A 13,055-nucleotide genomic window follows, 5' to 3' on the forward strand; every position below is an offset into this window, starting at 1 on the left:
AGCTGATATTGGTGAAGCCTGACTCACGGATAAATATGTTAAGGTTCTTTATAGTCTGTACACTAATTGCTGCATAAAATACCTTACCTGCATTTTTGCGTTTCTAACGCAATTTAGCAAATAAAAATCGCCATTCGATTTTCTTTTGTTTTAAAGAGATAAAGCAACAGTGTAAATCTTCAGCCTTTGTTTTTCATCATAATATTGATTAATTTATTCTACCTCAAATTTTCCCTTTGTTTATTCATTCTCCCATAAAACATAAATTGAGCCCTTCACAATATATCGTGGACGCGGTACTTCTAGAATGATCATTAACTACGAGACATTCTAAGTCCCAGCAAGGGGACCACTGGACTACTGGACCGGCCGCCGCCTGCAGTCAAATGTGCCGCCGCGCGGAGCAGGCTGCCGGCGCCTATTCGCAGTGCTGAGCGTGTTATTCGCAGGAGAAGGAAGGGGGAGGGGACGAGGGACACCTGACGTAAACACAACTCTTTGGGAGACTGGAAAACAGTTCTTTGGATTAACATTCCTTAAAATTGTAAGCCGTAACACTTCCCCCAAAAATCTCTCGTCATGGCGGCTATCGATAAAGTGAAGGTCATCGTTGTCGGGGATTCTGGTGAGTGTGGTTATGTGATCTGTCAAAGCACGATTCACTCATTCATTTCTTACTTTTTTGATGTAAATCGTCGTGACGTCCAGTGTCTCTGCCATTTTCTCAGTTTCTCATGTAATTTTCACACTTTATCATTCGTGTTCCTCTAGGAGTGGGCAAATCGTCCTTAGTGCAGCTCATCTGTCATGGGCAAACTATTAGCAACCCTTCGTGGACGGTGGGATGCTCTGTTGAGATGAAGCTTCATGAATATCGCGAGGGAACTCAAAATCAAAAGACTTACTTTGTGGAGCTGTGGGATGTTGGTGGCAGCAGCAGTCACCGCAATACACGATCAGTGTTCTACAACCCTACCCACGGAATAATTCTTGTTCATGATTTGACAAACCGAAAGTCCGAACAAAATCTTCAGAAGTGGCTGGCGGAGGTATTAAACAAAGAAGGCAATTCAAAGTACAAGAACCACACTTTTGATGACTTTGATCCTGAGCAGTTCGTTGGCTCTACACAGGTACATGATCTTGGACTCAAATGGAATAGCTATTCAAATGAAATAGTTAATCTTTACTGGTGTGTTGAATATCCAAATTTCTATTTTACAGATTCCCATTCTTGTGATTGGTACAAAGGTTGATATGCTTGAAGCATCCCGTGCACATGCTCAGAGGAGATCAGCAACAATTGCTGAAGAATGTGCTGCGGACGAAATTGCTGTAGTATGTATGAAGATTGTTGCTCAGTGGCGGTATTTGTGTAAGGGTACTGTCATTTAGAGACTAATGTGTTTTTACGCTCGATTTCAGGATAATACTGAGGTGCGGTCCTTGGCAGCAGGAAGCAGTTCGGCTGTTAAACTTAGCAGGTTTTTTGATAAGGTAATAGAAAGGCGGCATCATGGCCGTGACAGTATCAGCCCGTATGTTGATAGAAATAATTTAAGTGGGCGAAGGCCATTCTCCTCCCCACTCAGTAACCCAATGAGCCCTCTGAGTACCTTGAGTCCCTTAAGTGGATATAGTGCCTACAGTGCGTACAGTTTTAAATCTGCTCATAATGAATAGAGGCTATTAGATATTTATGGAAGACTGAGCTATTAAAATGTCAAAATAATTTTCCATGTTGCATTTTCTATGTATGTTAAAAGAATTTATTGTGCTATTTTTTGTTTCATGTAATTTCCATTTCTTTAAATAAAATTGTCATAAAAATTTGACAAAATTTGTTAGCTACATATCTATAGATGCTATTTGCATTTCCAAAGTCTGCGACACATTTCTTATTATCTCATCCTCCTGTATTCCATCATCATCATCATCAGACTCGACTTTGGTTGTATCAGCTGTCTGTCTTTCGTCATCTTTATTCATTTTGTCATCTGCCTCTGGTTTGCTTGTTGGTTGATGATTCTTATCAGTACAATTTACTTTCTGTTTCTGTGATTTTCTTCTCCTCTTATCTTCCACACTTCTCCATTCTTGCAAGTGCTGCAGGAGCTGGCCTGTCAGCTGCTTGCGTTCTTCTGGAAGCATTGCCATGATGTTTTCGTGTTGATCCAGCAGCTTCTTGATCTGCACACATCTGCTTATCCTCACATCACTCTTCCTAACAACTTTTGCTTGTTTGATTTGGGCGTTTGTGACCTTTGTCTCCATGTGTGGCGGTTGAACGTCGTCCTCCCTGGAGATTTCTGTTTCCGGCAGTTCCTCCACAGCCTTGAAGTCCCTGAGTGCGCCGATGACGACGTCCCGGGCGTCCTCGCTGTCGGAGCTGGCGTGCCTCAGGGGCGGGCCTGCCTCGCCCTCGCCCTCCGACGCCTCGCTGTCGTCCTCGTCGCTCGCGCTGTCCGTCGCCATCCTCTGGATGCTCTCCATGATGGCGCGCTCCTCGTCGGAGAGGTCGTTCCTGGCGCGCAGGTCGTCCAGGTAGCGCTGCGCGATGGTCTGGTGGTCGAGGATGGCCTCCCCCGGGCCGGCCTGGCCTGCCTCGTGGCCTGCCGCGCGGCGTGCGCATGCTTCGGGCAGGCGGCCCCGAATCCATTCGTACTTCGGGACCACCACCCTGGACTCCGAGTCGGCGTCGGGCTGCGTCACGAGGGCCTCGAGGCGAGCCAGCGCCTCCAGCTCGTCGGGGCTTGGCGCACACTCCGGACCGTCCTGTCCCGCTGACTTGCAGTCCGGTGTCTCGGTCTCGGTGACGGCGGCCTCGGTGACGGCGGCCTCGGTGACGGCGGCCTCGCTGACGGCGGCCTCGCTGACGGCGGCCTCGCTGACGGCGGCCTCGCTGACGGCGGCCTCGCTGACGGCGGCCTCGCTGACGGCGGCCTCGCTGACGGCGGCCTCGCTGACGGCGGCCTCGCTGACGGCGGCCTCGCTGACGGCGGCCTTGCTGACGGCGGCCTCGCTGACGGCGGTCTCGGTGACGGCGGTCTCCGTGATGGTAGCATCGGTGACGGCGGTCTCCCCGGCGAGCGTCTCTACGTGTACTTCCCCGGCATCGGGGCTTTCCACATGCATACACTCGGCGTCGAGGGCTCGGACGTCCACCCTCTCCTCCTCAAGTCCCGGTTCGTCGGCGGCCACGGGTCGCACGTCATCGCGAACGCTGGGCCCCGCCACGGGCTCGGGCACCTCCTCGATGAGTATCCGCGGCGCCGCGGCCCTGGCGGGCGTCGCCTTGCGTGTGACGCCGGCAGTCGCGGCCTCCTCCAGCCCTTCCAGCGCTAGCAGCGAGCTGTCACGCTGCGGCTGGCAGTGCTGGCGCGGGCAGAGGTCCTGCAAGTCGTGGTCGGGCGGGTCGAGGCCGTCACCGTCCTCCTCTATCATCTCAATGAGCTTGGCGCACTGAGGGCCCGGCGCGCCGAGGCCGAGGCCGAGTCCCTGCTGGCCTCGTTTCCTCTGCGGCAGCGTCGGGCTGCTCGGCGGGTCCTCCGCGCCGACCTTGAATCAGGACGGCCACTGTGAGACACTTCTGGACACGCGGCCGGCCGCCACACACTCACACACATACACGTACCTCTGAGACGAGGACGCCCCCGCTTTGACGGAGTACGTCCCCAGCCGGCCCCGCTGCCACCGCCGGTGCGTCCGAGTCCGAGGATAGCCCTGCCTCCTCGTCGCTGACGGCGTCCTCAGCCGCGCCATCGCCGCCCAGCTCGCCGCCGGACACCTGTCGCAGCCCAGAACGTACAGGTGAGCCCCCATTTTTCTGCCCCGACCCAAGTCGCCTTTATGTTCGATTGCATTTTTTTTGTGCGTGCTGCTACCCTCTGTCGGTGACGTGTTCCCGAATCCGTTTACGAGCGCGCTGGGGGAAAGAGGGGGGGGGGGAGAAAGGGAAAGGCAGCAGGGGAGAAGGGAAGTGGTGGGAAGGGGCCCCACGGGGATGCGGGCCGAGGCGGCAAGGCGCGCGGCGAGGCACTCAGCCTGCCAGCCTGCCAGGGCCGCCGCCGTCACACAGCTGAGTGCCGCGGGCCTGCCTACCTGCACGGCGCTCCACGCGCTCCATGCGGACAGCTAGCCAGCCAGCGTGAGTCTTTGTGGGACTTCCCTGGGCCTTCCTCGCTCACCCTGTCCGCCGACGCGTTGCTGCAGGCCGCCGACGCCGCGTCCCCCGCCGACGCCTCGGTCTGCTTGGCCTCGGCTGGCCTGGCGTCGTCCCGGCCGCGCCGGATCCGCATGAGCGCTGCAACACGACAAAGACGCGCTTGACGGAGGCGGGCGGCACCTTACCGTGTCTGGAGCAGCAAGGCGGGCTCGGCCTCGACCAGCACGGCCTCGGGGTCAACTCACTGGCTGTGGACAGCAGAAACGCGAGTGTGTTGCTTCGGGCGGCGATCTTTCTATTCTAATCTATTCTATTGCTAAACTTGCATAGCGGCATAGGGGCGCCGGAAGATAGACATCTAGTGCATTAAGTGGAAGGCGGCGGGCGTCGAAGGCTCCCACGGCCGTTTCCACTCCTGGCGCTTTACCGTTGACGCTGTCGGAGATCCGCCTGTTCTCCGCGTCCTGCAGCTCCTTCCGCATGGCGCGCTCCGCCTCCGGGCCCCCCTTCTCCCTGCAGGGCATGCCGACAGTCATTGTTAGGTTAGTCTCTTCGTCGTGTTTTTTCGGAACCGCGATCCACGCCATGTGTCGCACTGACCATGCCTCTGCGCATCGTCTGTCCTTGTCGAACACGGGCCTGGCGTCGAGGTATGTCAGTTGTTTCTGCAACAAAATTCTCTCTGTTCGTGTTTTCTTTTTAGTCGCTGCAAATGGCCAAGGTCTCCGCGGAGCCCCGCGTATGCCCATCATTAACCGGTCTGGCTTGACGGGCTAGCCAACCGGAATAATGGAAAGGAAGAAAAAAAGAGAGAGAAAAAAAGAGCACACTGGTGTTTGAACTCGCGGCACTCACACAGGCCAGCGTGACGGCCTTCCTGTAGTTCGGGACGTTCTTGATGACGGGGTTGCCGGTGAGCGTGAGCACGCGCAGGTTGGGTATGGCGCCCAGCACGCCGAGCACGCCGGGGTCCTCGATGACGTTGTGGGAGAGGTCCAGCACGCCCAGCGCGGCGCAGCGCTGCAGCTCGGCGACGTCCTCCACCGCCCGGAGGCGGTTGTGGGACACGTTGAGCGTGTGCAGCGCGGGCAGCGCGCCTGCCGACAACAAGTAGAGCGGAATGGTGGGACTCGCCCTGATTGCGGGGCATCGCGTTCAAGTGATGCAGCAGCGGGCACAGTGTGGTACAGTGCTGCACCAGGTACACTGCAGAGTTCGCGGTGCCGCCACCGAACTCACTCAGGTTCTGCAGCTGGTGCAGGTTGTTGTGCGACAAGTTGAGCGTGTCGAGGAACTCGAGGTGCTCCAGGTTCTCGATGCTGGAGATGAGGTTGTGGTGCAGGTACAGGCAGCGGAGCTGCAGCTGCTGGTCCAGGTTCTCGATGCAGCAAATGCCATTGCTCTCCAGCCAGAGGCACTTGAGCCCCGTGTACTCCTCGAGGTTCTCGATCTTGGTGTAACCTGGTGTTGTTTTGGTACGGTTTAGTGGGTTGGCCACCCTGTCCCATTTGGTCCCATAGACGACGTGAGCTAGGCGAAAGAAGAGGAAGAAAATACCTTCCCGAACATGGCGGCCGGCCCCTCATTGGTCCTAGCAGCCGACGGCGGCCGTCCGCCATGTTCGGGAAGGTGTTTTCTTCCTCTTCTTTCGCCTAGCTCAAGTCGTCTATTGCTCTCCCCTACCTTTGTAGTGGAGGTACAGGATGTCGTTGAGGTGTGGCGTCACGTACCCCTTGTTCTCCTTGCACAGGCGCCTCAGGGACTCGCGCGTTATCCTGAAGAAGGCCACGACAGTCGAACCATGCTGGCTGATTCCGAGCAGTGACATCTCTCTGTCTCTTTCGCACCCCTACGGGACGCCCCATGAGTGCGAGAGAGACAGGGCGATGAAGCCTCTGTCCGGAATCCTCCTCCTGCGCGGCAACCTCCAAAGCCCTCTACGATCGATGACGACTGGCCCGCGCTTTTTACTGAAACGATCCCACGAGTAGACAGTTCTCACCGGGGCTGCTTGTCTTCCTCCTCATCTTGGCGCGTTTGCAGTTTCCCGCGGTTTTTGCCAACACAGGACATGTTTTATTCCGCCGGCCGAGCTTCCTCCACGAGACGTGTTTTGTTGCTATGGCAACCCACCCCGACCCACCCCCTCGCCTCCCGGCCGGGGGTTGAGGGAGAGAGGCACAACTTGGCACGAAATACTTTCTGCGTCTGTTTCGATGTGCGTTCAATTGCCTTGCCTGCCACACCCAGGGCGCGTCCCGAACACCCAAACATGGCGGGCCTGGGACTTCCCTCGTGCGGGGCCTGCTCCCCTTAGGCTCGCCCTACCTTTCTTACTTGGTCCTTCCCCGATTGGGGCTTGTGATGAATGACTCGGGGTAACCAGTTCATCTGTACCCACACTGGCGGGTTGCCTATCGGTGCGTGCGCAGGCGCGGCCTGGCAGGCAGAGCGGGCCTCGCGGTGCTAGCCGTCTTCATGGTGCGGAAGTGACCAGTGACCCGTGGAGCGGCGGCTCTGGTCCACGGCAGACGGGACGGGACGGGACCATGTCGCGAACGAAGCCCATCGTGGGCCCCATGCGGCCCCATGCCATGCCGCGTGCCATGTGCCCATGGCCATCGGGTCGGTCTACGGTCTAGTCTAGTCGAGGCGGTCTAGCCAGGGCCAGGGCCACAGAGGGAGGGGGCAGGGGCAGTCTCTCGGCGTAATCTGCACAGTGCGCGCGTGGCTCGGCGTCGGCGCCTGAACGTCGCGGCTCGGCTGCTCTGGCTGGGCACTGGGTGGACGGTGGACAGCAGGCAGAGGGGTTGGGGGTTGGGGTTGGTTGGGGGGTAGGGGTTGGGGGTTGGCAGCCTTGGCGCAAGGAACGGTGCAAGTCGCAGGGCTGTGAGGGGCGTCGCGTCGCGTCGTCTGCTAGGCCAGGGGCAGCCCGTGGGCAGCCTCTCGCCAGGCAGTCTGCAGTTGTTGCATAATTGCTGGCTTTGCTCCGGTAATGAGAGGGTGAACCTGTGGCCGCGCTCGGCGCCAAAGGCAGCCAAAGGCGGAGGAGGACATTGCCGAGGCTTTCGAGCGGCCCATTCCCATTTCCACACAATGAAGGAGAAGGAGCTGCACCACGGTGAGTGCCAGTCCGTCTGCTGGGAAACTTTCTCTAGTGGGGCGTTGCAAAATAGACCAAGGTTCAGGAAACTCGGATCAGGGTGCGACAGAACAGCTGAGAGTGATAGGACGGAGGCCTTAATGGTCACAATTGGATCGAGGCGAGTGGACTGTCAGGACGGCTCAGCTGTTTGTGGTGCGGGGACGCTGTCAGACGAGTTTCGTCTGCTACTGGAGCCTGGGGTTGGAACCAAGTAAACATTCCGCTTCCGTTAGTATCAGCCTTACGCTGTTGATTCCTTTACATTTTCCTCTTTGGTTTTCGTGTTGTCTCTTTGCCAAGAGCCGTGCTGTCATCCGTTATTAGAAGAAATGTTTTATTTACAGTGGTTGTGTTAGGTTATTGTTTGGTTTCCTTATTGCATTTTCTTGCGATTCTGATGTTTGTCATTGGCATTCAGCTCTTGTCATTGATGTTGTTGTCATTAACTCTATAAATTATAACCTTTCTTTGTCATCAGGTTCAGCAGCCTCTTTGGAGAAGGACTGTTTTCATACACTAAAGTCTGCTGAATGACAATGAAGGTTCGAAACGGCTCAGTATCATCAGATAAAGTTAATAATTGTGAAGGTCTCTGTGGTTCAACTTCCAGCTCTGTGAGTTGGATCTTTAAAACAATGCATTGGTAAGACTTCTATTTTTCTTTACCATATTGGTTCTTTAATTTTTATTTAAAAGGCAAAATCTTCGCTTATTTTAGTAATCTGAAATATTTTATTCCTTTCAGTGTCAAGTGGCGTAATTCTCCGGCCCTCTCCAATCAGGCCTATGTACCGACTACAGTCGAACATGTAGCTAATATCTTAACACATGGAGTAAGTTAATTTACAGTAAACAGTCTAGGATCATTTTCACAACCAATTTTATGACATACCTTTCCCTTTGCAGTTGCTGATCATACCTAGTGCTTGGGCTTCAAGGGACTTGATGAGCCGCTCTCAGTCCTGGGCACAGTATCTGTCAGCTTTGGTCTACGGTTCATCTCTGGTTCTCCTATTCCTCATGTCAACTTCCTTCCATACAGTTCACTTCTGTGGACTTAGCAGGTAAAAGGAAGATTCAAAATGCTATCTGATTTGGATTGTGTAATCCACTCTATTGGTGATAATCTAATGTGGGTCAATGTGCAGGTACTTAAAGGATATCCTCCATCGAACCGATCGAGCAATGATCTATGTCTTCATTGCCGCTTCATACTTTCCTTGGTTAATGCTTGGCCCCGTAGCATCTGATGGTATAGGTTCTCACCTATGGTGGTTGATATGGGTCCTAGCGTTTTGCGGCATTCTGTACCAACAATTATTCCATGAACGGTACAAAACCCTTGAAACTATCTTCTACTGTTTCATGGGCATAGCTCCTGCAACAACTATAATGCCAAAGGTTTGTCTGCTAGAAGTATCACCGTTAAGTTGTGTGTTTTTTTTCTTTTGGTTTTTATACCATTGTTTGTTCTTTCAGGATGATTTCCATGGATTGACAGAGTTGAAACTTGGTGGGCTTATTTACTTGATTGGGGTGTCATTTTTTAAATGTGATGGGCGCATTCCCTGTGCTCATGCCATTTGGCATTTGATGGTGGCATGGGCTGCTGCCACTCATTACAATGCTGTCCAGAAATACCTGTACCCATAGACAGGAAAGTTTGTCTATCACTACATGGCTCTCTTATATTAGGCATTGTTTATGTTTTTGTTGTTTTATTATGAGTTGACACGTTTACTCTAAAAAGAGAAGCATGTTCTAGTACACCCATGTTGTTGTATAGGGGTAACATTTATCTCTAATTGACAGTGTTTATATTTGCTCTCTGTGTTAGTGGCCAATTGCATGTGTTTGTGCATTGAAAAATCTAGTTTTGTTTCCCCTGTAAGCATAATGTAGTATTGCCAAAAAATATCAAACAAATACCTTGTTAACTCCTGGTGTTTTCAATGCCAATGATTATCATTCCATGTGGTATTAGTTGTAGTGAAAAAAAAAAGTTTAGTTATACTTAGTTATTGATTTTTTTTTTAAAGACGAGGAGTGTATATGTATTCTCACAGAAAGTATCACACTTTTCTGCAGCCAATCTGTTTTATGTATATTATAAATATATATATGAACGTTAGAAAAGATAAATATCATGTTTATAGATATTGTGGAAAGGTTAATTGTTATTTTAGGTTCAGAACCATTTTGAAGCAGTGAACTGTATTATTTTAGTCAGTGAATGTGTGGCCTAATACTTGACCATGTGTCATCAAACTGTGTGTCATATATAGTCAGATGGTCTCAATTTGTGAAGGGGAACATGGCGATAGCTTGTGTAGAATTTTTCAAGAATTTAATGGTAAGCGATAGTCAACCATGTATTAAAAATACTCATGTTCCCTTTTGAAATGTATGAAAATGTATTACAATCATACTTCTGTGTAAAGTTGGTACAATATCTTCTTTTGGTGAAGATTAATCCCTTAAGCAGCTAGTGTGTTATCTCTTTTTTAGTTACCATGAGCATTTCCTGTGTTTAAATTAACTAACCAACATTATGGGTATGTAGTAAAGTGTTTGTTGTCCGTAGGTGTCCTGAGTTGTTCTAAGGTAGGAAGGAAAGAAAATGACTATACTCTTACTTTTTCTTGGTTGTGATACAGTGGTGTTCGCAGAGATTGGAGTGGGTGTTAAAAAAAGGGAGAAGGGATGGGGGATGTTCCCTTTCCCTTTTAGCCAAAGTGTTCCTTGGAAGGAAGCCAACTTTGAGATATGATCAGCCTGAATGTAGGTAAAATGCAAAACTGCCCTTTCTGTAATTTCTGTGCTTGTCACTGTTGTGATGACTTTTGTTTAAGACATAGAGTGCCAATATTTTGCCTTTTCTTTCTCCATTTCTCTTATCTATAGTTAAAGCGAATTACATATACAACTAAAACAGAAGGCTACAAGAATATTTCAAATTCTGAATTCATTTGTGAGTCTTGTCTCAAGACCGAACAGAATAATTTGAGAATGATGTCATTTAGTGCCAATTAGGAAAAAACAATTGAACAATATTTTAGTATGTGTCTGAACAGTGAGTGTGTTCAAGTAGTCCTAAAACTACTTCATGTATTGGTTTTTCTTTTTTGACTGATCTGTCGGTCCTCTTCTCCAATTCAATGTCAAAGGGTACTACTGAACATTAAATTTACCTTGATTATAGTATAGGTCCAATATTGACACTAACTTGCAGTGCTATGATTGGGGAGCAACTTTGAAGTGTACCTGTGCAAGACAAAAACATTCTTCCTAAAATTTGAACTTTTTAAAATCCCTGGAAGACAAAATGTTTTCTTTTTGACTAATATTTAAGAGACTGGATTCTGTTATTTTGGTTTCCATGAAAGAAAAGGGGAAAAAATGGAATTAATAATAAGTTGTGTTAGTATTGTAGATTTTTTTCCTTCTTGTTCTTTATATATTCATTTGACCTTGTAATGAAGGTTAGAACAACTGATCTCCAATAATTCTAAACAGCCACGAGAACAGCTTTGTTGAATTGCCATCTGTTATTTTATAAGGTCAGTTTGAGTTGATGTTTGGATACAACATTCAGTTTTGTGAAAAAGGTTGCAAGTCTGGCGTGTGAGAAACCATTTTCATGAGCTCATTTCTTTTCTTGCCTTGTGTTTCTTTCAAGTGTTTTTCATTCACCTTAAGCTAGAAGAGGTTTATACTTACATAGATATTGATATATTGTGATCAAATCAGCTCAAATGCTTTCAGGTAGGAGAGCGTGTACTTGCTCATTGTCTGTGATGTAAAGAAAGCCATGTACCTACTAACTCAATGTTCAAAGGAACTGTTTTTGATGGTTGATGCCCTAAGTCTGTAGATTGTAACTTGTATCTGATTATGGAGGCCTACTAAACCTTTTATCTCTTTCTCTGTTGCTTTAAGTTTGTGTAAATTTATAACAAAAAACGAATATATGTGTTTAAAACTGCTGTTATAGTTTGAACCTGACATTTTTGTAGAGGAGCTTCTCACATATAGAGTTTGGGACCATTAAAAAAAATAATTGTGGATTGATTTGATTTGACCTATCAAATTTTACAACTTCATTGTAAAGGCTTGTCTGTTGGCATGGTAGATTTGCAAATTACAAATAAGATTTTTTTCCTGTTAGGATTTTGTTTTTCTTTGCGTGATGTTTGTTTTAGTCGCTTACTCAAACTTAAAAGGTCTAGAAGAGGGCCTCATGCTGAATCTCCATTCTATTTTCATTTCATTGTATTCATAAATTCAAGACCTCCCTTTTTCAACTCTTTATAAAATGGGAGCGTAGAATGTCTCCATGATCAATAGGCTTTCTCATTGATGTTCGAATTTTACTCATATGACCCAAAGGGAAAACGTGTGTGTGTGTGTGTGTGTTTGACTTTCAAAAGAATTCTTTTCACCTTTGTGGCTTTATTCTCGCTGGTCAGCTGGTATAACTTTTCCTTAAATATGCAGTTTATGGCAGGATTGTTTCACTAAATTTAAAATTGTGAATCAAGATAAGAAAAACAGTCTTTATTTCTCTTAGTAATTTACATTATATGATTATTGTATCTAAAAAGTGATGTCCTGTCTCAAGATAGGTTTCAACTGAAACGAGACAACATTATAACAAAACATATAGAAGAATAAAGAAATTGTGAGATTGAACCACAGAATGGTAGGCATGATATTATTCTCCTCTGTAAACTGGAACCCTCTTCTCCCTGAATGCTTTCAAGCCCTCTAGCCTATCCTTGGTGGGGATTAATCTGGAGTAACAAGCTTCCTCAATAAAGCATCCAGAGCTTATGTCAACCTCCATTCCTCTATTGATTGCAGCTTTAGCCATTTGTACCCCTATTGGCCCATTTGGTAGTATTTCAGATGCAATTGATAACGCTTTCATGTACGCAGCATCACCGTCTACATTCTGTTCAACAACACAATTGACGAGCCCAATGTCTAGGGCTTCCTGACCATTTAAAATTCTTCCAGTGTAAATAAGCTCTTTGGCTTTAGCTACTCCAATTATTCTTGGAAGTCTTTGGGAACCTCCAGCTCCAGGGATGATGGCCAGTTTGGTCTCAACTAAACCCATTTTCGTTGAAGCTGCAGCTGTTCGCATATCGCATGCAAGGGCTATCTCAAGGCCTCCACCAAGAGCAACTCCATCCAGAGCAGCAATGACAGGGCAGGGCAAATTCTCAATAGTATTAGTCATGAGACGTAATTTGTTGACAAAAGCACTCACTTCAGCAGGGGAAAATGTAGCTCGTTCTTTCAAATCGGCACCAGCACAAAAGACTTGAGGGACCATACTCCGCAGAATGACAACTCTGACGGCTGAGTTGAAACGAACAGAGTCCAGTGAGTCCAGCAAATTTTTGACTAAGTCTCTGCTAAGCGCATTTTTAGCCTTAGGACGATTAAATCCGAACACCGCTATTCCGCTGAGGTCTCCTTCAAGGTAAGACACCTGTAGGTTCTCTTCATCCGTCCCTTGTCTTGTTGATGAAATTCTTCGACGACACGACACTGTATGACAACGAGCTAACTGAAGCAACGTCACACCACGCACTAAATGCTTCAAAGTCATTGTTGAAAGATGCAAATGTTAAAAGATGTTTGTCAACAGATAATGATGATTCGGATGATGTCGCAAGTTTTTGGCAGCGTGGCGCATGTGTCGTCTGCAGTGTATCTTCTGCTACTTCTACTACC

General features: G+C 48.7%; 4 protein-coding genes across 5 annotated transcripts; 2 read left to right on the plus strand and 2 right to left on the minus strand.

Annotated features, from left to right (window-relative positions):
- The first annotated feature begins 443 nt into the window (after positions 1-443).
- On the plus strand, positions 444-1,835 carry LOC117649729 (rab-like protein 3). The gene is made up of 4 exons (XM_034392714.1): positions 444-625; positions 772-1,133; positions 1,225-1,338; positions 1,426-1,835. The coding sequence occupies exons 1-4, from the start codon at positions 580-582 to the stop codon at positions 1,681-1,683; spliced, it is 780 nt and encodes a 259-aa protein (XP_034248605.1). The 5' UTR covers positions 444-579; the 3' UTR covers positions 1,684-1,835.
- On the minus strand, positions 1,744-6,952 carry LOC117649505. The gene is made up of 7 exons (XM_034392374.1): positions 5,849-6,952; positions 5,405-5,626; positions 5,021-5,262; positions 4,766-4,830; positions 4,483-4,678; positions 3,013-3,558; positions 1,744-2,838 (listed from the first exon to the last, which is right to left on the minus strand). Exons 1-7 carry the CDS (start codon positions 5,991-5,993, stop codon positions 1,849-1,851), a joined length of 2,406 nt encoding a protein of 801 aa, XP_034248265.1. The 5' UTR covers positions 5,994-6,952; the 3' UTR covers positions 1,744-1,848.
- Positions 6,953-7,065: 113 nt separating this feature from the next.
- Positions 7,066-12,010, plus strand: LOC117649727 (monocyte to macrophage differentiation factor). Of its 2 annotated transcripts, none has more exons than XM_034392712.1 (6): positions 7,066-7,286; positions 7,789-7,953; positions 8,056-8,143; positions 8,217-8,374; positions 8,459-8,711; positions 8,790-12,010. In XM_034392712.1, exons 2-6 carry the CDS (start codon positions 7,841-7,843, stop codon positions 8,961-8,963), a joined length of 786 nt encoding a protein of 261 aa, XP_034248603.1. In that variant the 5' UTR covers positions 7,066-7,286; positions 7,789-7,840; the 3' UTR covers positions 8,964-12,010. The 2 variants fall into 2 exon arrangements, with proteins under 2 accessions (XP_034248603.1, XP_034248604.1); XM_034392713.1 differs by lacking the exon at positions 7,066-7,286 and adding an exon at positions 7,404-7,538.
- LOC117649726 (methylglutaconyl-CoA hydratase, mitochondrial) lies at positions 11,847-13,050 on the minus strand. The gene has a single exon (XM_034392711.1). The coding sequence runs from the start codon at positions 12,928-12,930 to the stop codon at positions 12,025-12,027; it is 906 nt and encodes a 301-aa protein (XP_034248602.1). The 5' UTR covers positions 12,931-13,050; the 3' UTR covers positions 11,847-12,024.
- Positions 13,051-13,055: the final 5 nt, after the last annotated feature.

Source organism: Thrips palmi, unplaced genomic scaffold, assembly GCF_012932325.1.
Source record: "Thrips palmi isolate BJ-2018 unplaced genomic scaffold, TpBJ-2018v1 HiC_scaffold_4, whole genome shotgun sequence".
NCBI lineage: Eukaryota > Metazoa > Arthropoda > Insecta > Thysanoptera > Thripidae > Thrips > Thrips palmi.